At 48.2% G+C, this 24,496-nt stretch overlaps 1 protein-coding gene across 1 annotated transcript in view; it reads right to left on the bottom strand.

Annotated features, from left to right (window-relative positions):
• The window catches only part of LOC307245298 (shisa family member 6), a gene marked incomplete at both ends in the record, with an annotated part of 59,382 nt that overhangs the window by 13,374 nt on the left and 21,512 nt on the right, over positions 1–24,496 (bottom strand). Inside the window, one exon of the mRNA XM_080020788.1 lies at positions 8,259–8,297. Coding sequence (XP_079876914.1) covers positions 8,259–8,297 — 39 coding nt within the window. The remainder of the gene's footprint in view (positions 1–8,258; positions 8,298–24,496) is intronic.

Consider the following 24,496-nt stretch of genomic DNA (forward strand, 5'->3'; position numbering starts at 1 on the left):
CTAAACAAACTTAACTACTATTGTTTAGTAGTTTGGTTAGTTAACTTCTAAACTACTAAACTCGCCAAACTATGAAAGTACTAAACAAACAAGATGTCTAAACTAACTAAACTGCGAAACTAGAAAACTAACTAAACTACAAAACAATGAAACTAAACAAAACTAAACTAATAAACTAACTTAATTACAAAACAAACTAAACTAGTAAACTAACCAAACTAACTAAACCAGAAAACTAACTAAACCACTAAACTAACCAAACGACTTAACTACTAAACTAACTAAACTACTTAACAAGCTAAACTAACTAAACTATTTAACAAACGAAATGATTGAACTTACTAAACTACGAAACTAACTAGCCTAACGTAGTAACTAGACTAATAAACTGAGCAAACTACTTAACTACTAAACTAACTTAACTTTTTACTAACTAACTACTAACTAAACTAACTAGCCTACTGTAGTAATTAAAAAACTCAACTAACCAAACTACTAAACTACTAAACTAACTAGCCTACCGTAGTAACTAAACTAATAAACTGTGCAAACTACTAAACTAACTAAACTAACGAGCCTACTGTAGTAACTAAACTAATAAACTAAGCAAACTACTAAACAAACCAAACTACGTAACAAAATAAACTACAAAAGTAAGTAACTGAACTACAAAACTGCTAAATAAACTTAACTACAAAACTAACTAAACGACTAAACTGCTAAAGAAATGAAACTACTAAAACTACTAAAATAAGTAAACTACTAAACAAACGAAACCAACTAAACTACAGAACTAAACTATGGAACTACAAAATGAACTTAACTACCAAACGTAACTAACTAAGCTACTAAATTAACTAGCCTACTGTCGAAACTAAACTACTAAACTAACTAGCCTACTGTCGTAATATAACTACTAAACTAACTAGTCTACTGTAGTAACTAAACTACTAAACTAACTAGCCTACTGTCGTTACTAAACTACTAAACTAACTAGCCTACTGTCGTAACTAAACTACTAAACTAACTAGCCTACTGTCGTAACTAAACTACTAAACTAACTAGCCTACTGTAGTAACTAAACTACTAAACTAACTAGCCTACTGTCGTTACTAAACTACTAAACTAACTAGCCTACTGTAGTAACTAAACTATTAAACTAACTAGCCTACTGTCGTAACTATACTACTAAACTAACTAGCCTACTGTCGTTACTAAACTACTAAACTAACTAGCCTACTGTCGTAACTAAACTACAAAACTAACTAGCCTACCATGGGAACTAAACTACTAAACTAACTAGCCTACTGTTGTAACAAAACTACTAAACTAACTAGCCTACTGTCGTTACTAAACTACTAAACTAACTAGCCTACTGTCGTTACTAAACTACTAAACTAACTAGCCTACTGTCGTAACTAAACTACTAAACTAACTAGCCTACCGTCGTAACTAAACTACTAAACTAACTAGCCTACCGTCGTAACTAAACTACTAAACTAACTAGCCTACTGTCGTAACTAAACTACTAAACTAACTAGCCTACCGTCGTAATTAAACTACTAAACTAACTAGCCTACTGTAGTAACTAAACTACTAAACTAACTAGCCTACCGTGGTAACTAAACTACTAAACTAACTAGCCTACCGTCGTAACTAAACTACTAAACTAACTAGCCTACTGTAGTAACTAAACTACTAAACCAACTAGCCTACTGTCGTTACTAAACTACTAAACTAACTAGCCTACTGTCGTAACTAACCTACTAAACTAACTAGCCTACTGTTGTAACTAAACTATTAAACTTACTAGCTTAATGTCGTAACTTAACTACTAAACTAACTAGCCTACCGTCGTTACTGAACTACTAAACTAACTAGCCTACTGTAGTAACTAAACTACTAAACTAACTAGCCTACTGTCGTAACTAAACTACTAAACTAACTAGCCTACTGTCGTAACTATACTACTAAACTAACTAGCCTACTGTAGTAACTAAACTACTAAACTAACTAGCCTACTGTAGTAACTAAACTACTAAACTAACTAGCCTACTGTCGTAACTAAACTACTAAACTAACTAGCCTACTGTCGTAACTAAACTACTAAACTAACTAGCCTACTGTAGTAACTAAACTACTAAACTTACTAGCCTACTGTCGTAACTAAACTACTAAACTAACTAGCCTACTGTCGTAACTAAACTACTAAACTAACTAGCCTACTGTAGTAACTAAACTACTAAACTAACTAGCCTACTGTAGTAACTATACTACTAAACTAACTAGCCAACTGTCGTAACTATACGACTAAACTAACTATCCTACTGTCGTAACTAAACTACTAAACTAACTAGCCTACTGTAGTAACTAAACTACTAAACTAACTAGCCTACTGTCGTAACTAAACGACTAAACTAACTAGCCTACTGTCGTTACTAAACTACTAAACTAACTAGCCTACTGTCGTAACTAAACTACTAATCTAACTAGCCTACTGTAGTAACTATACTACTAAACGAACTAGCCAACTGTCATAACTATACGACTAAACTAACTAGCCTACTGTAGTAACTATACTACTAAACTAACTAGCCTACTGTAGTAACTATACTACTAAACTAACTAGCCAACTGTCGTAACTATACGACTAAACTAACTATCGTACTGTCGTTACTAAACTACTAAACTAAATAGCCTGCTGTCGTAACTAAACTACTAAACTAACTAGCCTACTGTAGTAACTAAACTACTAAACTAACTAGCCAACTGTCGTAACTATACGACTAAACTAACTATCCTACTGTCGTTACTAAACTACTAAACTAAATAGCCTACTGTCGTAACTAAACTACTAAACTAACTAGCCTACCGTGGTTACTAAACTACTAAACTAACTAGCCTACTGTTGTAACTAAACTATTAAACTACCTAGCCTACTGTCGTAGCTAAACTATTAAGCTTGCTAGCTTGATATCGTAACTAAACTACTAAACTAACTAGCCTACCGTTAAACTACTAAACTAACTAGCCTACTGTCGTAACTAAACTACTAAACTAACTAGCCTACTGTCGTAACTAAACTGCTAAACCAGCTAGCCTACCGTCGTAGCTAAACTACTAAACTAACTAGCCTACCGTCGTAACTAAACTACTAAACCAACTAGCCTACTGTCGTAACTAAACTGCTAAACTAACTAGCCTACCGTGGTAACTAAACTACTAAACTAACTAGCCTACCGTCGTAACTAAACTACTAAACTAACTAGCCTACTGTCGTAAATAAACTACTAAACTAACTAGCCTACTGTCGTAACTGAACTACTAAACTAACTAGCCTACTGTCGTAACTAAACTACTAAACTAACTAGCCTACTGTCGTAACTAAACTACTAAACTAACTAGCCTACTGTCGTAACTAAACTACTAAACTAACTAGTCTACTGTCGTAACTGAACTACTAAACTAACTAGCCTACTGTAGTAACTAAACTACTAAACTAACTAGCCTACTGTAGTAACTAAACTACTAAACTAACTAGTCTACTGTCGTAACTGAACTACTAACCGGTGAAACCTGATCCGTTCCACTGGCTGCCCTCCAACAGGGCCGTCTCCTCTGCTCCGACACGTGAGAACCTACTTTCCCCTCAGCTCTTGTTTTCCGAACCTTCGCCTGTAAACGGCTCCTCTGGCGAACGCCCCCCCCCCCCCTCCGCTTTCAGCACAGCAAGTCCCCCAAAATGCCACCGCTCTGGATTTCTGGCCACATTCCTCAGAAGGAGCCTCTTCCGAAATCCCTCTGACGCTGCGATGGCCCGGACGACGTCGCCGGTTATCGCTCTTGTCCTCCTTTTCAGGATTTCCACGCCTCCGGCGCTGATCTGCTGTTCGTCTGGGCTCACGAGTGGTTCCTGGCGCCGGCAGGAAGGCCGAGCCCGCGGTTCTGAGCCGGCAGTAACTGTGCCAAACTAACTTAACTGCGCTGTTTCCACGCGACGTCGTTGCCGTGTGATAAAGTACGTCAAGCCCGGTGTGTTTCTAAAACACAGCGGCAGGAGCGAGACACTCCGACTTGGACCCACTCCTGTCAATGGGTGGAGACAAACCCACGAACGGCACCAGGGGAAGACGAGCCGGATAACGCGAGCGCCGGCGCCCGCTCCCCAATTAGAGCTCCTGGACGGCCCCCCACCCCCGGTTCCCCGCGATGCCTCCGTAACCTGGGGACCAATTAGCCGCGCTTGAGCGAGAGTCACGGCGACGGCGGCACCGGCGGACCGCCGCCGCCCTCCCCCGGTGCTCTCCTCAGGACCACGGGGGGGCGGGGGGGGGGGTTCTCACTGCAGAACCGCCCCAGCCGTACAAAGCGAAATCAAAAGATGAAAAGAAGAAAGGCAATCGCCCCTCCGCCGCCCGGAGGAGGAGCGCCGCAGAGCTATTGATGGAGGGAGCGAGGAGGAGCGACGGCCCCGCGGACAACTCCGCCGCTCCATGGCCGGCGCTCTCTCCCACCTCAATGAGATTACCGGCGTCAACTCATCCCTTCTCTTACAAGCCGTCTCCGGAGAATACCTCCGTGGCCAGTTTTGCATAATAGCATCCAGATGGCGGAGCGGGTGACTCAGTATTCTGACATTTGGTTGTGGCATTTTGATTTCGCATCACACTTTGAAACCTATCCCGTCGGCACACACAGGGGAGGAGGAGGAGGAGGAGGTGGAGGAGGCGGAGGAGGAGGTCCACGGGAAATAGAAAGCCTACCGAGCCGACGCACAAAGGCACCTTGATCCAGGTGCCGGGGTGACGCCGCCTCCGGATGGCGGCCGCGCTTCTCCCTCAATGGTGGTAATAACAACCCGAGCGCTCGAAAGTGGAGATGATTGCGGCGGGCGGGCGGCCGGGGGGTTCCTCGCCACAATCTGCCAGCCTTCCAGGGGTGGGACCCCCGCGCCCGCCGTGCCGACGCGAGTCCGCGGAGCCGCGGAGGAGGGGGGAGGCCGAACCGCGGGGCGAACAAAGGCGCGGGGGGGGGGGGGGGAAGGTCGCCGAGCGAGCGGCTGAGCAGCTGGCGCCGCCTCCAGAGTCGGGTTCCCTCGTGCCGCGGGGGGGGGGGCTCATCCGGCGTCAACGTCCGGCACTTCCTTCTGTCCCTCGTTGCTAGAACAACTCTCTGGAACGCACATCTGGAACGTTAACACCTTCTCAGGTAATGTTCGTCGTTTTGTTTTTTTTGTTGCTCCAACGTCCCAAGTTTGATTTACCCCGGTCTTCGCCGCCCGGGCACCGAGAGCGCCGAATCAAAGATAGACGAAACTCGCATCGTTTTCAAAGAGAAGACGGAAGAGCATTAGGGTGAACCGAGGTTTTTACAAGCCTTGCCGGAGTGTCTCTGTAGCCTCCAGGCGGAATAACGTTGAGAGCATTGTGGGGGAGGGAGAAATGGAGGGAGAGCGCCGAGCCATCTGAGCCGGTCCTGCCAAGACTCGCTATCGTTCAGACAAAACAAACCGACACAGACAAACTTCCGACCACAGACACACCAACAGACAAATTAATGGAAAGCCTACAGGCCTGGGATTAGTTCAACAGAGAAAGCAGGGGGGTGGGGGGTGTGTGTGTGTGTGTGTGTGTGTGTGTGGGGTGGGGGAGGCAAACCGCGAGCGAAGACGTCTGGCGTGGGAGGGAACCATTTTCCGGGAAAAAAAAAAAAAAAGGGGGGGAGAGGAGAGGGAGAGGAAAGGAGAGTGCAACACGGGCCAGTGATCACGAGGCGGCCCCCACTATCTCTCTTTAAACCAACAGGCCTGCCATCCCATTACCCCCGCAATGTGGAACTACTGGGGCTACGGGAGGCCTGCCGGGTAGAGATGAGGGGCGGGGGGGGAGGAGAGAGTGAGGGAGTACTGAAGTGTGTGTGTGTGTGTGTGTGTGTGTGTGTGTGTGTGTGTGTGTGTGTGTGTGTGTGTGTGTGTGTGTGTGTGTGTGTGTGTGTGTGTGTGTGTGCGTGCGTGCGTGCGGTTCCGCGCCCATCCGAGCGTGCCGTGTGTCCTGTCCTTTGTTCTTTGGCCGTGCATGTGCGAAGTGCAGTGTGTAAGGTCCTTTTAGTGTGTGTGTGTGTGTGTGTGTGTGTGTGTGTGTGTGTGCGCGTGTCGGCAGAAATGATGCGCAGCGTGTGCGTGACGGGTATGAACCCCGCCGCCCGCCTGCACGGGGGGGACCAGGGGCTGCGGCGTGGCCACGGCGGGCCTGGCATTTAACCACTGACAAAAAGTGTTAACATTTAATCGCTAAATGTTAACCGCCATAATAGCCCCAACTTCACTCGGCTGCGGAGGCGACAGGGCTTCCGATCCACCCCCACCCGAATGCTCCACCCCCCGCAGCCCCTCACCACAGACTACTTCAACCTCCCCCGTCATCGATTCAGGCTGGCGGATGAGGGAGCGCAAATCTGACCCAGTTGTGGCGGCAACAAGTGATGAAATTAGTTTCTATTTCCAGCGCTTCTGCCGCGGCTAATTTTAGTCCCCCCCCCCCCCCCCCCCGCCGCTTGTTGATGTAAGCGTGAGTTGGCGGGAAAACAGGGTCTGCGACGCGGGTGCGCCTCGCCAGTTCAACTGTTTAAAAAAAAAAAAACATGAACCCACCATCACCGTTTGTGGAAATGTATTTGCTGTGTTACTCACTCATTACCCACTGTGGTATCCGGTATCACGAGGTCAAGTATTCGGCGTTTGTCACCATGTTCGGTTGAGTACCTGGAGCAGAGTTTATTTTAATTTTAATTTGCAGTCTCCCCTCCCCAGCTGCTTTACCACCCGCACAGAGGAAGACCAGTCGGGTGCCCGTGAGTTCCGCCCTTCATCTCACTCCCGCGGGGGCCATCCCAAGGGGAACCCGAGGCGGGGTCCAGTCTCTCCACATGTCACTGCAGTGAGTTCCACCCCCAAAGCCTGCCTCATCCCACGCCACTCCGCTCGGATAAATGCGTCGTGATAAAGCTTTGCCGAGCCGGGCAGGTTGAGGGGGCGGAACTCGTATCCAGCTCATTTCGAGGTGTGATGGACAAGTGGAAACCATGGCGGGCAGCGTGTTAAAAGGTAATAAGCGGTCCAGTTTATTGAAGGCGCACTGCGCGGCGTACTTACAGAACCCGTCGTCCTTTTACCACGGGGCGGACTCGCCGCCTCTAAAGGTACAATATATATCGATATAGATATTTCCTGCGTATCAAACAGAAAGACACACCAGAGTCGTTACACCAACACACAAAACACTGCGCTTCTCACAGGAGTCGATGGACGTACCCGCCGAATTCTTCGCCGTCGACCGGGTCCTTTGAGAAGAGGGGAGGTGGAGGAGGGGGGTCATCATATCGTAAGCAAGGATAAGCACAGATTTATCTGATGTCTCCTTTAAGTAAAAAGAAGTAACATCATTAAAAACTGCCTTTATCCGTGCCTCTATAGACCGGCCCCCTCCTCCCGTGAGACGGGACAGAGTCCATGTGGGCGGACAGAGTCCGTCGTAAGGGTTAGAGCATCGTGTACAGGGCACAACAGCATTTGGAAAGGGGAAGTTAGATTCATTGAGACCGGCGAAGGAGAAAACGCTGTTAACATCACATTTCAGGGTTTCAGTCTGGGAAGCAACGACGGAGCAGTGAAATGGGACCAACAAGGTTGGGAGGCACAACACGATGGAAAAGCACACAAAGCATGTGGGCCAGCTGCAAGAAACATCAAGAGGTTGTCTTGTTTACATTTGCCCCAGTTTGATTGCATATGTTTTTGCATTCATTAGCGCATTCATTCACATTGCCTCCCCCATCCCCCCCCCCCCCCCCCCCCCCCGAGTTCCACTCATGCCAATTTGGAGGAGGGCAGTATTTTATTTTATTTTTTCCTCTTTTTCTTTTCGGGATTGTTTTAAAAAAAATACAAAAATGTGGCACAACTCCGAGATCACCTCCCCTCGACGTTTCCTCCGAGCTGGACGCCCACGTAGCCACAGCACAGTGCCGATAAAATGGAGATTCTGCATGTGTCTACCAGATCGCAATAAAATCGCGGGGCAAAAATGCAAAGGTTAGAGTTTTAGCGCGATGGGTAGCGGACCACAACAAACACTCTGGGTACAAGTTGCCTCTAAACACACATCTGGACTCTCGGTGTTGTTGCTTCAGACACAATTTGAGCCCCTTCCCGGTGGTTAGAGGCAACCCCGACCCGCTGCACAAAGAACAGCCATTCCTACCATGGTGGCTCTGGGATCGCACCGGCCAATGTTTCTCCCCTAGAAAGAGAGAACCGGGCACAATGAGTCCAAGAGAGCGCATACGGGTTATTTTAGTCATGGTGGTGTTACTTTTTCATAATACACACACACACACACACACACACACACACACACACACACACACACACACTCACGCACATTATCGAATCTCTTCACAGTTCATAGTTATATTCATCAGCCCCAATGACAATTGAGGTGAAGTGGAAATTCATGAGAAATGTTCACAAGCAGCACTCAAATATTACACAATAACAGCAGTTAGAAGGGGTTGATTTGAATTGAAATTCAAAAAAAAAAAAAAAAAAAGTAATAATATCGCACTCTCCAGTTAAACGGTGTCCCACGTACCAGCGTCCGAACACTGCGGGAGAGGGTGCTTTAACACCGATTGCGTCCCCTCCACAGGCGGTCTTTCCCTGTGGCACAGTAAGACAATTGCCTGGAGCCTCGCACGCTAGGGGGCCCCGTGAATTTGTGTGGGTATTTTTTTTTTACATCATAAAAACACCTTCCATTGTCGCGGCGGCGATTGGCCCTGTGCGTCGCCACATCCCGTCAGTTTGGCTCTTTTTAGCGATGCGGCTCTTTACGGGAATGTAATCGTCAAGGGGTGGCGACTCACCGATTTGTCATTTTTGTCCACGCCTACGGCACAACAGACCAAATGTACGTGCGTATGTCGTCTGAATTCGTTACACAAAAGAAATCAACCGGGCGAATCAGCAAAAGAAACAATACAAGGATCATCATCTGTACAAAATCTAGGCAGATCAATTACATGGTTATACTATTCAATATGGGGGGGATTTCTTTTAAAAAAGTGTTAATATTGTCATTTATATTGCATAACTGCTGTGATAAAATATATTCACATATCAAACACAATACCCAAAATGGGCTTTAGACTTCCAGGTCTAAAACAGTCACAGGTTCAAGTCCTGGTTTTTCCCGGCCACGTCCTGATCCTTGAAATGAGCTCACTACCTGGTCGTCGGTTAAGATCTCCAGTGTTGTGACGTGCAGGTGGGACGTCGGGTGGGCTTTCGAAAGCCCGCAACACAAGCAACGCGTTTCAAAGCACCCGCCGACCCGGGCGCAGCGCGGCGGCGGCCCCGCCGGCCCGATGGTTCAGGATGCTGCCGTCGCGGGAAGTGCGCGGTTAAAAGCGCCCCCGGAGACGAAGTGTCGAGCACGAAGCCGACGGCGCCCCGATGGCGTTGTCGTCGCACACCCAGAACACGTCCGCCGGCGTCGGGCGGGTGGCCGGTCGGACTCCCTTTCCGCCCCTGTGCTGTAGCTGGATCGCAACAACAAATCCTGACGTGTGGCGTTTCGGGGTGGGGGGTGTTTGGCGCTCCCCCGGTGCCCTGGAATGATGACGCTCAGGGGTTTTTGTGTGTGTGGCTGGAGTTTCAAAACACCTCAGGAATGAGTGTTCGAGACAAGGTAATACCTGGAGAGCTGAGTGAACATGAGAACATTACTGGGTTGTTTCTTTTTTAGCTTTTTTTTTAACGCAGCTTGTCTCAAACATCAGTCGGTTCCGGGGTGTTTTAAAACTTCGGCCACAGACCGCTTCCTCTCAGAAAACCCCCCTCACGCCATCGTTCCCGGAGGCTGGAGAGGTGGGATCTGGTGCCCCCTCCCCCCCCCCACCCAGCGTATAGCACACTCACCGCAGCAGGATTTGTTGTTGGGATCCGCGCTACCGGGCGGGGAGGGAGTCAAACCCTCCGCCTGCCTCACATCCACGGACGTGTTCTGAGTGTACGATTACAACACCATCGGGCCACCGGGTCACCTTCACACTCAGCCCTGGTCTGAGAAGATGAGAATGGAAAAAAAAAAAACAGGCGCGTAGTAAGTAAGAGGAGGAGGAAAAAGGGTGGGAGGGGGCTATAAAAAGCCACAGTCATTCCCTGCACCATGAAATCTGAGGGGGTGGGGGTCGGTCGGCTCGGATTCCCCACCCCCACACAGCAACACACACACACACACACACACACACACACACACACATACACACACAGCGGGATGCATTCCCGAAACTATGGAATCTGAGGCACGCATGGCATGGCCAAATCACCCTCTATCACAGGTGCGCGACTTCAACAAGGCCTAATAGGTGTGAACATGAGGGTTTTGTTACACGCGTGTATGTACTGTCAACGGGGGGGGGGGGGTCAGGAAGAAAAAAACGAACACATATCGGTATCTCTACAGAAGGTGTGTGTGTTCCGAGCCCAGGCGCTGGCACAGTGATTCCGCATTCCGCCGTTCCTTTCCATCCTTCGCACACACTGTTCCCTCTCCGTGTGCCAGAGTACAACATCAGCGCGGACTTGGGTTCTTTGTCTCGAGCTGCTGAAAGCTCCGGAAAGAAGACAGTTTGTTCATCAAGCCTATCATCTCTGGAAATTCTCTGTTCTTTAGTCACAAGCTTTTATTATTATTATTATTATTATTATTATTATTATTATTATTATTATTATTATACTATTAATGTTATTTATTAATCACTATTATTATTATTATTATTATTATTATTATTATTATTATTATTATCATCAATATTATTATTATTATTATTATTTATTTATTAATTGCTACTATTATTATTATTATTATTATTATTTTTATTTATTTATTTATTTTTTTAGGTGAAAATGATCGAACAGACTTTTGCTTCATAACCCCAGACAGGCCTATGTTCCCTCAACGGGCCCCCGAAATTGGAAAAAGATGCTTTGAGGGAACCGCGCCCCCCAAATTATTCTTGTGGACTGGATCTGCCTCCCTCCTGACATGTACGAAGCAAGACGTGACGCCGGCGTTCACATGTCACCGCAGCAGGTCAAGCCGTGCTGCTGAATACAGTATGTGGCCCTGAGCGCTCCCAGCCAATAACCAATCAATGGCCTGATAAATCAATTAGACACGTACGGCAAGGCTGCTGTATCGACGCCCGGGACAGAGTGCTTTTCCCGGACCCTCGACGGTGTCATCTTCTTCCGCGCTTTATCTCTCCGATGGCCGATGGCATGTCCTTAAGCAGGACGCTTAAGACCCCTTTTGACAGGTTACATTGATGATACCGACGCGGGGCCGCGCCTTAGCTCCTCAAGCGAGAATGACTTTCTTCCAATGGCTGCGATGAGAGCTCTGCAGGGCGGGGGGGGGGGCGATCAAACTCTTGCAATGCAGAGCCTTTCACACCTCAGTGAGCCTGGATGCACGCGTGCAGCATTGTTAACAATGTGTGTTAAAAAATACAGACGAAAAAACACAATAGGTCAAGGACTGGATGCACTTTTGCCAGCTCCTAATCATGCGATGTACTGAGTTATGTGCACTGCTGTTTTTCACCGCCAACAATAATGAAAGGTACGAGAGCAGAAATCAGAGGATTTGATTTTCAGCAATGAAGCACTTTTTTCACGGACACATCAGTTGCACGGCTGCGTGCCCATCGGGATCAGGCTCTTCCAAACAACCCCGTGTAAGGGCTGTAACTACAGAACAGTCTACTGGGAGAGGAGGTGTTTTCCACCGTAGCACCTGATCCCTCGTCTCCCTGGTCCTTATAGTACGACAGATGGAGATACAGTACCTACAAATGTGTCGCCGCGCTATGGGGCCCTTCGTGCCCTGGAGCAGATCTACTGACCAGAATGGCCGCTGTCAGCACATGTCAGTGTTTTTTTCAGGGGTTTGTCTTGGGGGAAGGGCTCGTGTGGTGATGAGCCCTTCCCCCAAGACAAACCCCTCTCGCCGGCCTTGACGAAGTCAACAGGACAATCTCCCGGACTCAACGATGTGGAGTCAGCCGTCACGTATCAGCAGCAAAATGCCTAACTTGTCCTTGAATGCACAACGCGCAAACCGCATCCAGCTTGTGCTTTGTTCGGCTCGTCCACGGCCCCCACGTACCGTGTTCTCGGATAATGGCTTAGGAATGAACAAGCCTCAAGTACACACCTTGGGAAACCTGTTATGACAAAAGAACTCAATGTGCCGTTTGATTTCGCGCCCCGTGTTCAAAGTAAAGCAGTTCCCTCTTCTCTTCATCTCTGACATCCCTCAATCAACACCTCCGAAGCGCCCGCGTTGGTTCGTTCTGTTGCATTGACAAATTAACGTAACAGGGCTGGATCTCACTGTACCTGTGTCAAGACTCGGTGGCGTAATTGCATGTACTGCGCGGCGTGCATGTGTGATTAGTTTCACCCGCCCCACCCCATTGCGCGCGCGCGCACACACACACACACACACACACACACACACACACACACACACACACAGGCAGGCACGCACGCACACACACACACACACACCGAGCGCTCCCCTGCTGGGTGTGTTGGATTGCTATCGGTCTCTGCGAAAAGCTTCTTACATAACCATGCTTCCAGCGGCACCGGCAGCCCACGTCAGTCCTCCATATTAGATGATAGCATCTCTCTAAATGGCCTTTTTTTTTTCTTCTTCTTCTTCTTCTTCTTCTTCTTCTTCTCCTTCTTCGCGACTGTGTCGCTTCTCACACGCCGTTTTATGGCGAGTGGTTTCGTCCCTCCGCCTGCGTGTGTGCGTTTAACCCGCACATGGGTGAGTAAATGTATTTGCGCACCTGTGTGTTTCTTACCTTCAAGGGATGTGAAATGGGAGCGGGTGTGAAGTGCAATGAGGAGGAATAATGCACGCCGGGCGGCAGATCGCCCTCTGTTCCCACAGAGAATTTACAATCTTTTAAATAAGGGGACCAAAGAAGTAAATGAAGAAGATATATTCCCGTGGGTTTAAAGGTAATGATGTCAAATAATTTTGCTTAAACTGCTATGGGGGTAAGGGCAGGGAAAAAAAAAAAAAAAAAAAAAAGCATGAAAGCCGATCGTGATGCGATTAACAAAAGCAGAGAACAAAGTTGCCGGAGTTTAACAGTCTACTTGAGCAAAAAGCCTTCTTCATTAACTCCCCATCTCGTGTCGAAATCCCCCAAGCACAGACAGGGCGGGGCGGGCAGGCGAGGGGAAGATTAAGGGAGGGAGAGGGATTCGATAAAAAAATAAAATAAAAAGCGGGAGGGTAGGATAAAAAAAAAAAAATGTAAAAAGAAGGCGGCGCTTATTTCAGGGTTCCACACACTGCTGGATGATCAAAGTAGAAAATGCTGTTTTAGTTCCTCGAATCATATCTCATCTCCTGTCCGCAAGCTCATTACGGGGGGAATTACGTTGCGGGATAGAGCGGGAAGAGAAAGGGAGGGCGGAAGAGAGGAAGACGGGACGACGAAGAAAAAGCTACGGAAGAATGCCAAAGTGCTGGACAAACAACTGGACGGGCATTTTGTTTCAGATATTTAGGGGGCAGATCTGAAATAAATCATTCCCCGTGTTCGATCCAAATTTTTTATTAAGAATGCGAGATTAATTATGAGCAATTTGTCCACAGAGGTTTAGCACCTCGGACGAGATAATAAATCTCTGGCATCAGAACCAAAAATTTTAAAAAAAGTGAAATAAACATTAAATTATATCTGTTGGCATTTCGGTGGAATCGTTGCCGATAAAGCTGAATACAAACAACCGAATGACACCGAATGCCATCTAGTTTACCTAAAATCCAGGTTAATCAGGAAAATGACCCCTCTCACGTTGACAATAGCCACGCAGCCTGAACGGGTCCTTCCTCTTCACCGTGCACTGCAATTTACGGAGTTAAATTCCCTTGTCGACCGTTTCTGCGTGTACTCTATAGCCCTCCTCAGACGGCTGTAGGGGAAGTCATTGGTGTCCAGTCTTAGTCTACCAATTTTTTCGTTGGTCGCAGGAAAAAATATAACTCCATTCGGGAGCTGCGCCTTGTCAAAAGAACCTTAAAACATTAACGGCTGGACCCGTGCATGAAACGCTAGAGGGCTTTTAATTTGAAACAAATTTAAACAAAAATAAATGTTCATTCTCCTTTGCTGGTTGTTACGACACATTCAGAACAATAATTACAGTTTTAAAGGCTGGTTACAAGTTATTGTGTTGGTGTTCCTGATGAATGAACAAAATGTTCAGTCCAGTGGCAATAATGTTAGTTGTAACAATTTTTTTTCACACACATTTTCTGCTGCCCCTAAAATATGTATTTAAATAAATGTCGTGAACGTGCATCGACTAGTCGTCTAATGCCTTGAACTGACGACTGATAGTGGACGAGGGAGTCTTTAGTCGAGGGCAGCCCTTCTAGGGTCAAACCATGAGTCTGGCATTGCCACGGCTGCTTTGTCAGTGCAGTATCCCAGGTGAATGGGGGCTGATCCCCGGTTTACGGCTCGCTAGGCCCCTATTCACGTTTTCATGGGCTCCCTAAACCGTCGTTTATCCCGGTCCTTGTGGCTTTTCTCCTACTGGGTACATACTAAAGCCGTCCGCTCTCCTTGTCTCCACCCGAGAACTCTATCTACAAGTATCTACCTGCATGCATGCAGTATCTACACACACACACACACACACACACACACGTTAGATGGGCCGTTATGACTCCCGGAGCTTCCCTCCACCGGTACAATCAGCCTCAGCAGGGGAGCCGCTCTCCAGCCAATACAGCGGGTTAATTCCAAACTCATTAACAATGAAGCCATAACAATAGCGTACACAAAAGCACAAGGTGTGGGTGGACCGTCGGCAGGCCGAAAGAAAAGGCAAGCTTTTCATAATCGACTGCCAGTCACTAACAAAGATAAAGGCTTTTTAAGTCAGCGTAAGGGATGGAAGCCCCCAGTTGCAATTTAATTACCATTTTGCCAGAGTTTTACAAAAGAAACATACGTATGCGGTGTCATGACTAGGGAGAATTGGGTTCATGAATAGAAATGTGTTTTCACAAAAGACAGAGGAGCAAGTTGAATTAAAGCCCTGACATATTCATGGGAAGTTGCGATATTCCTTCTCCTTTGGCGCTCGCTTGAATGAAGGAAGTAAAGACAAAAGACTTTTTGGACGAATATTAACATGTCTTCCAAGCACCGGGAATAAATGCTAGTGATCTTTTTTTGTACTCCGTGCAGGGTTTTTAACACTAACTGTCACTGTGTTAAGCTTCATCTTTTTTTTTTTTTTTTTAATTTCAATTATAATATTTTGAAAAGTGCATTTGTCCATTAAAAATTCAAATGGAAAAACTTCACAGGGAAGGCATGGCTCCACATTTGACGGACAGGGTGTCGGTTTCCTTTTTCGGTGCGGCTGGCGGCCTCGCGGAGCGCCGGCAACTCAAAGGGATGGCAAAGCTTGACAAGGTGTTCACAATCTGCTGCCGGCGTGAGGTGGGAGCAGAACAAATTTGAATATTGATTGAGGCCATTTAATCCACCCCGGCACCTATTGATATGTCAATCATCCCCGCTAAATCTGGCCACGCACGGCGGGCTGGGGAGGCGAGCGACGGCCCAAGGACTCCGCTCGTTTTGTGCCGCGCCTTAATTGCTGTTGGCACCGCACTCCATGACTCGCAGTAATGAGATAATGAAGTGCTTGAGTCTTAGAGAGCGGCCACGGGCAGCGGACTTCCTGCCGAAAATACTGCGGCATTTAACATGCGACAACTTTATTAATGTTACAGAGCAGCACCAACCGGCTGCCTTGATTGCATGGCGGTGCTGAACTAGCAGTTTTGGGGAGATAAGAATGACTGTTTGGTGGCTCCAAATAGACCAAACTTCTACGATTTCTATTACTAGCAACTGGTCTGCACCATGAGCACATGGAAGGAACGCTGTTATTATATTGGTACTAAATCAATAGCGTCTGCTCCACGGCCGACAATGGAAGGCAAAGTTGACAAGATTGACCGAAAACCCCTGCCCAGCGTCTCACCGCGCCAACATCCTTCATTCATAAATCGTTAGGTCTCAATCGCCAACCACAAAAAAAAAAAAAAAAACAGGTAAATGACTTTGTGGGCATTTCTTTGTGTACCGTTTCAGCTTCCATGTCAGGTAACCGGCTAGAGTGTCCGACCAGTCGATACTACTCTGTGAGGCGGTGGCGGTGGCGGAGAGCTTCTCCAACGCAGCCTTCCTCGAATCAAATTAAGTGACGACCCTCAGACAGAACCAGAAGGAGCAGACGGGAAAATCTATAGAATTAATTTTCCCGAGATGCGGCGCCAATTGGCTTTCAAAATGACTAATATCACGTTCGGAGAATGCGCACGGACATAAATCACCGCTGAATTTGTGACGTGACGGAGGAGCCTCGTCTGACATATTTTTGAGACGTGAAAGGGCGACAGAAAACAGATCGAGGCTCTCCGCGTGTGCGCCGCTCTCCAAATCCCCCCCGTGCTAACCTTTGGCGACCCCGGTGGAGCAAATACCAAAAGAACTTTCGACTGACGAGAAGAGGGGATATTGGTGGAGTGGAGTGGAGTTGGGGAGAAATAAAAACAAAAAAAAAACGCAACCTTGTCCGGCCGCCGACCCGCCGACTCCGCCGGGCCGCGGCGGAGGGAGGACTCCCGCGGTTTGGAAGGAATGGAACGTCGCCCCCTCTACTTTGAAATCGCGGCGGGTGAAAACAAACATTTGCGCGGCCCAAAACGCGATATCAACAGCTTCCTATCCCATTCGATATCCGTAAACAATACCAGCCCATCGTTCCGCCTTCCTCCCCTTCAACGGGCTAGTTAGCCCAGGACGGCCATTTGGGGCTTTGTTTGGGCAAAGCAGTTCACATCCGCCCGACAAACGGCGTGGTAATGGGCCGCCAGTCAGACGTTTCGTCTTACTTTCATCACTCGAAAATCCTTTTGCGACGGCGGAGGGGCGCGAATCAAAAGGCGATTAAAGTAACGCGGCTCAGTGCGAACGCCGCCGAGTGCCCTAACCGTACACGGGGGTGGGATTTCCCAGGGAGATCACTTTTGATTTTGAAATGTGAGAAGACATACGTGCCCGAGAGATGAAACACAGTGGGTCTTCACGAGTATATTTAATAATTACAGCGCGGTGGAGCCTACCCCTCGGAGCCAGCGAGCTCTTTGGCCATTTGACGAGGCGTCATATTTCATGTTGACATGCGTCGCAGTCAAATAAGAGGAAGGCAGCTTGATAGATAGAGGGGTCTGGAGAAATGATGCATTTCCCTTGTGATTGCTTTCATAGCCATTACTCACAGACTAGGGTGATTAGTAGGCCGGCGGCTGACACCGCGGCTCGCGCCCACGAGCGAGGAGTCTCCTAGGAGGCCGCCGCCAGCTCTGCCCGCCGCAGCCTCCTTTGATTGCCAGCTTCAATCAATGGGCAACCATAATGGATTATGTGCATTTTTATATCAATCAGCTGCCTCTTGAAGGATGGACAACCGCCTAGAGTATGGCGCCGGAAAGCGGCCAAAGGGCTGGGGAAATAGGCGAGGCTTTTTTCTTTTGTTTTGTTTTTGGCTTGAACCGGGGTGACCCGTCACGTGTTTTGTTTTGGGAAAGGACTTGCGCTGACCTTGACCAGGTTGTAAGGCGATGGCAAAATGTTGAATCATCTAAAACCTTAATGTATACTGAAGGGAAAACGCTGGTGTTTTTGGCTTAAATTAATGTATGGAAATTGGAGTATAGACACACAGAGTTTTCACCTCCTTGCATTTACTTTATAGTGCCTTTTTAATGAGCATATTTGAATATTTAAGCATGCCTAACATCTGGGGTTCTGTGTTAACGTTGGCTTTACTGAGTAGTATTGCAACGCTCAATATCAGTGAACTTGGCCACTACGGTCTTATCTGCTCTTATCAAACGGCATGGTCAAATTCCATTAGCGCAAATTAGAGTACATTAGCTATGCCCTATTAAATGATTAGGGGGAGGGGTCGAGTGACTTGAAAGAACAGTTATATAACGGGATAAATATGTGTTTGTTTAGATCTATAGCGGCCATAATGTACGCTGCAAGTCAGTTTCATGGCCGTTGTTTGCCGTGTACAGCCAGAGAAATAAATCTGCGTGGCGATTGCATAGGACAGCAATTTTTGTTTTGGCAGGCGAGCACGGTGGGGTTCCAAAACCGTCCGTAAATATATGGACGGTCAGTCATAAAGAAATCAAATTTGACCATGTACAAGTCGTAGACATCACTCGATTCCTTATTTTTAATCGACCCAAATACTTCGGAGCGAGTCTAAAAGACGCTTTTTAATGGGGTCAGTAAAAAATGTCAGAGACAATATTCAATCACATCAGTGTAACTGAAAATTCACAGTTGGCAACGTTGCGTGGCCATAAGGCTCGTGCCCTTGGCTGGACCCCCCCCTGCCTCATGGGCTTCAAGACAATTAATTTGGGGGATTTACCATCACGCAAAGTCTTCCGCGGTATCCCAATTATTCATTAATCACCATGAGTATGCACTCCATGTCACAACCGCACACATTTAGATTTTTGAGCAATGCTTTGTAGGGCACTCATTATAAGCTCCATAGCATAAGGTCAGCACTGCACACACTGAGGCCACCAGATTCTTTGGCAACACTTTTTGCCAAAAGGCTAATGAGCTATCTAACAGGCTTGAAGTCAGTGAGCCGCCAGCATTCCAAATATCATCCCCCTGAAACACTTTCCATTTTGGTCTACATTTCCCATGGGGCACTATGGCAGCTGCATGCTTGATTCCGCCCGGTTTAATTTAATACCTTCATGCTTCCCAGGATTGCTGTATCTAACAGATAAAGCTCCGCCATGATTGCAGCTCGAGACAAAATACGACAAACTCACATGCACTCGTAGGGGTCAGAACGTTTACAAGTGCTCATTCACAGACTGGTAAGACGGAGTCGTGCTGTCTTTTCTAATCGCTAGTAGGTTTGTATCCCCACGTATCGGCTTCAAGAAAATAAATTTATTTACATCAGGCAATTTTGGTTGGACAAGACAGCTTCTAATTACGGATGATTACTTATTGATATAGCTTATGTACACAACGAAAAGCTAATTAATGATAATGAAAATGATAAATTATGTAGAAGTCGCTTCTAGCACGACCCACGAGCGTGCAGCGAGGCGAGTGCCACTTCCCGATCCTAGCCTCTTGGCGAGGGAAGCGCGAGGCTTTCTGCTGATATTCCCCGTTCCGCAGCGGTTCCCGAGAAACAATGGAAAAACCCTGGGGGGGGGGGGGGCGAGATCAGACGCCACGTGACTTCTCTGCTGTGAGCTTTATTACAGCCCAGGTCTAAATGGGATTCAAACGAGCGCCGGAATGTTTGGGACGCGGCAGATGGAATATTGATAGCGGCGGTCGGGTTGGCGCCCGACGTGCCACGGGGCGGCCGCGTTGACGCCACATAGGCGGGGCGGGAAACGCGGGAGGAGGCATGGGTGACGGAGACAGGCAGAGATGTGATACAACATTACCCACAACCCCCACAGACCACCAACCAGGCCTGTTGTCCCCGTGCCAACACCGCCACCCTCCCCTGTAATAACGCTGAGCGGAGTCAAACACAAACGCGCTCACATCCAGCGGGGCGTGTTTTGACAACTTCACAAAGTGTCACATCGGTGCCTCAGCGCTGTATCGCGGACGGACAGCTGACGATGGAGATTAAAGTACCAAGTAAGCAAACGCCGGCCTTGGCGATGGAAGGCCTTTTTTTTTTTTTTTTTTTCAACATGACCACCTCTCACGCTCCGCTGGTCAGTCTCGCCCGCGGCAGGTCTGAGTCATCCTCCGACTCTCCCGCTCTACAGAGACATTGTCTCCGGGCCTTTTATTCTCCAGCGCCGAGCATCTCACAGCACGACCCATCCCTTGGTGCACCGCCTAGATCTGAGACCGTGGCAGTCTGTGTGTGGAATGGTGATGTATACACAGCTGCAAACAACTTTGTACAAATATACTTCTGAGCATCCAAGGAGTCGCACGGACCCCTCTGGCGCGGTGACCGTTTTAGTCCCGGTGCGGAGCTAGTGGCTACATCCCTGTCCTGCCTCGGCTACTGTCGGCCGTCCTGAGGGGCCCGTGGCGCCGTGTACCAAATAAGGGCGAAACCATCCCAAAGTGCCGATACACAATATCCCGAAGGGAAGAGAGAGAGGGAGAGAGGGAGAGAGGGAGAGAGAGAGACCGAGAGAACGGTAACATCCCCCCCATCATATCTTCCTGCTCGACGTTGGCATATGGACGGTTCAATTCTGCCACCGGCGCCTGAAGGGTTTCGTCCCTCCAGCAGCCTCCCTCCTCCTTTCTTTCTTCTCCCGCTCCGTGGGGTTCTCTTCAAATCCCCCCACCGCCCCACCCCCCCCTGCTCCTGTCATCCTAGGCGTGCTTCGCTGGAAGCCTTTTTTCTCCTTTGCGTCCTCCCCGGGCTTCTGTCACCAACCGCTTTCTGCGCCCGTCTCAGCCGAGTCCCCCGTCTCCCCGCGGCTGCCGCCGGCTCTGCAGCGCAGCATGCCAAATGTGAGGTAATTAAGGAGTAGAACTCCTCCACTCGGTTGGGTGGAGGGGAGTTCGACTCAAAATCCCACATATACGGGCGGCGGATTTTCCTCATGCTTTGTTGAAAAGCTCCGCATCTGTGCTATTTACTTTAAGCGCGTATCACCGCCACAATGAGATTCACGTTGCGGCGAGGCTTACATGAAGAGAGAGGGAATATCTTAATGAAATAACCCACCATTTGCAGGATAATACCTCTAAGCTTTTGCAACAACAGTTAATAAATTAAGTATATGATAATAATACTAATCTAGACTTTCATTACCATCTGCCACACACACACACACGCACACACACACACACACATACACACACACACACACACACACACACAGGCACACACACATAACTCCCAAGCCCCGTGGGAGGTTCGCAGGTCTAGCATGTATGTAGGCAGGAACGCTTCCCAGCACCGGACCACTTCCACTCCCTTCCCCCGACCTCCACTGGTCCCCGGGGATCCTTCATTATTTATTACCATTGAAGTGGCCTTTCAATTATAACACCTCAGCCCACCTCTGTTCCGCGGGGGAGATTGAACGAAAGGCCTGGGATCATTCGGGCGGCCGTCTGTGCGGCACGGAAAGTTTGCGGCGTCAAAGACGGCTGTGGCATGTGATGGGCGGGGGCTGGGGTTGTTGAAGAATGCAACATGGCTGCCAAGTATGAAGGAGCGCCGCGATCTGAGAGACTCATGAGTGATTTTTTTATTTTTTATTTTTTTCCGGATCGCACCCCCTCGCCCCTCGCCCCTCGCTCCCCCACGTGCCCGTCCCTCCAGCTGGTCACGCGGCCGCGCCACCGACTGCCTTCGCGGATGCAGCCGAGGAGGTTCAGCGTATCGGAGTATATACCGTGGAGATTAAAGATCAAGCAATAAATCAATAAGTAAATAGATAAATAAATACGAAAAAATAAATCTCATATTTAATGGACGAGTTGTTCCACTTAAGTGATTGGATTATCGTTGTGCTAATTCCCGGAGAGCTCATTATGCTTTATCATCTGTGAATTCCGAATGACTGAATTGTTAAGGTGCTCGGTAAACAATGGGCTAATTTAAACTCGTGATTGCTGATTGTGAGTCCTTCCTAAGATCGTCGAGTACTGAGGAGTCGGGGGGGGGTTGACAGGGTCGCTGGACTCCGTAGTGTGTGTGTGTGTGTGTGTGTGTGTGTGTGTGGATGTGTGTGTGTGCATGTGAGTGTGTGTGTGTGTGTGTGTGTGAGTGTGTGTGTGTGTGTGTGTGTGTGTGTGTGTGTGTGTGTGTGTTGGAATGATTCAAATACAACTACCCTATCCCAATACAGGCGCCACTGACATGCGGTCAAACTGTTGTGGGAAAAAAAAATACGAAAAGGATGACTGAACGCTTCCAGACACACGCCTACACGGGCCCAGATGCTCCTTTTGCCTTTTCAATTTTTTAATCCCCCGGAAATAGATCCTGAGATGGATTCCTGCATTTAAATTTCATCCCTTCCTTTGCATCAGTATTAGCACAATACGACTTGCCTCCAGAACTCGTGTGCGCTGAATGGCAAGTCTAGGTTCTAATTCTGCATAGAATACACCCTCACCCTCCCAACGGACACACACAAACACACACACACACATACACACACGCGCGCGCACACACATACACACACAGCAAAAGGCAATCATTCCATTTGTTTTCCCACACAATGGCTCCTGGATAATGTTAATGTCGGACGGGGTGGATGTTGAGAAAGGGACTGAGTTATCTGCCTCCCCCAGTCTTCGTCTCTGCCGTTTGGCTATGAATAATAGATTACAGATGAGAGCAGGAGTTTGCCTCGCAGGCAGGCGGGTGTGATGCTGCTGGAGGTCAGAGAGGCATCGCCCGTGTTTAACTGCGCCCGTCCAACGCGCTCGGCGGAGTCTCCTTCAAACGCCCTTCTGGATTGATTAGCACAATTATTTTTAACTAGAGTTTTATCACCGACCCCCGGTCCCTTTTAGGAGAGGACACAGCTCCCAATCGGTGAGTGTCACTCTTTACAGTGTAGTAAACATTGTGGGTTAGTTATTTTATTTTTCTTAAGTGCCGACATCTTACTCCGAATAAATATTTTGTCGGGGCGGGGTCGCGCGGCGTGCTGGGGTTCTGCTTGCTCGTAGAAGGAGTGCTCAGCAATAGACAGACAACGGGGAAGGCCACGTTTTCGGTCGCCATTTGAGACGTAAAAACGTCAAACGGAATTGCCGTTTGTCATTATACTCGGGGAAAGTACGACCGAAAGACGACCCGCCGACAATACGGCGCCGCTACAAACCTCCAAACTGCCGGATTCATGGTTTCTGGGATCCGGCTGCAGCGACGTTTCTAATGAGAAGTGAGTATTCAATGCTCTGGTTTAGTCATAAAGAATATATTAAAACAAAACATCGCCCTCAATTCCCACAGTTGACACTAACCAGAATAAAACAAAATGAGGCCCCGCGAGGACCGCCGTGGAATTCAAAGAGCGGGAACGGACACAGAACACAAGTCTGCCCCTGACGCCCAAAAACGCTTTCATCCGTTAACCGCGTCCCGTGGGGGATTGCGAAAAGCGGCCTGCCGGGGGAGATGAACCGGGCAAAGTTCAAAAGTCTAATTTTATTTCACATAAAGTGGCATTTAATGTTATCTCATCAGCCTTTCACCGATGGAGAGACAAAAGGGGGAGCGTAATGGGCGAAAGGGGGGGAGGCAGAGAACGTGAAGCGTTGCGGCTGTCCAATCCGAGCCAAGTTTCGGTGTGAAAAGGTACGGCAGTGTTGTTCCGCATGTCCCCGAGCTTATAAATCACCTTCATGTTTGTCTGTGTGTGTGTGTGTGTGCGTGTGTGTGTGTGTGGGGGGGGGCTCCTACCGTTCCGTTAAAGATAAATGGAAAAAGTCTTGAGCCGGCCAAACACTACAATCCAGAGAAGCGTTGTGTTCACCCACGCAGCTGATTCCCGGCTCCTCGGCCCCACCATGTTTGCTTACAGGAGGTTTGCTGAAAGATGATGAATAACTAAGCCCGCGACGTTGAATTAGCATTAAAATATAAAAAAAAAAAAAAAAGACCATGCATTTTAACTGATGCATAAAATATCTGCACTTACTTTAATGAGCGCCGATAAAAAGTCGCCGTGCTGTGCGCCGGGCGGCGCCTTGATGGATGCCGAGCATTACGAGTACACTGCTGTACCCAAGCAAACATCACAACACAAACAACTCTGCCGCCTGCCTCTCATTGTCCCCTACAAGGACTCTCTCCATCTCTTCCCCGCTCTCCCGGCCCCCGTTTTTTTTACCTGCCGCCGCGTGACTATCAAAACATTCCATCTTCCACACACTTTCCGCCGCTCAAATATTCTCTTTGCGCCGCTTTTCTTGCATATTCTAGCTGCCACTGTCAGCCCCCTAACCAAGATAAAAGCCCTCTTTTCCGCCTCTCTCTCTCTCTCTCTGTCTCTCTCCCTCTCTCTCATGCTCTCTCGCTCTTCCCTCCTTCCCTCCAGCGCACCTTGTTGCCAGACAAATCGCTCGACTCGTTTCAAAGTGGCCACAACAGAAGGACGGATGATAAGAGGGATGTCTCCCAGCTGCCATTTCCTCTCCCCGACCCCACATCTCACGTGGGCTGTCATTGACTGCGGTGCGTCTGGAGGTGCCGCCGTTCCAGGGGATACCCATGAGCCTTGTCAAGATGCGTTCGGGGACTTGTCAT

The sequence above is a fragment of the Zeus faber genome, assembly GCF_960531495.2.
Source record: "Zeus faber genome assembly, chromosome: 20".
Taxonomy (NCBI): domain Eukaryota; kingdom Metazoa; phylum Chordata; class Actinopteri; order Zeiformes; family Zeidae; genus Zeus; species Zeus faber.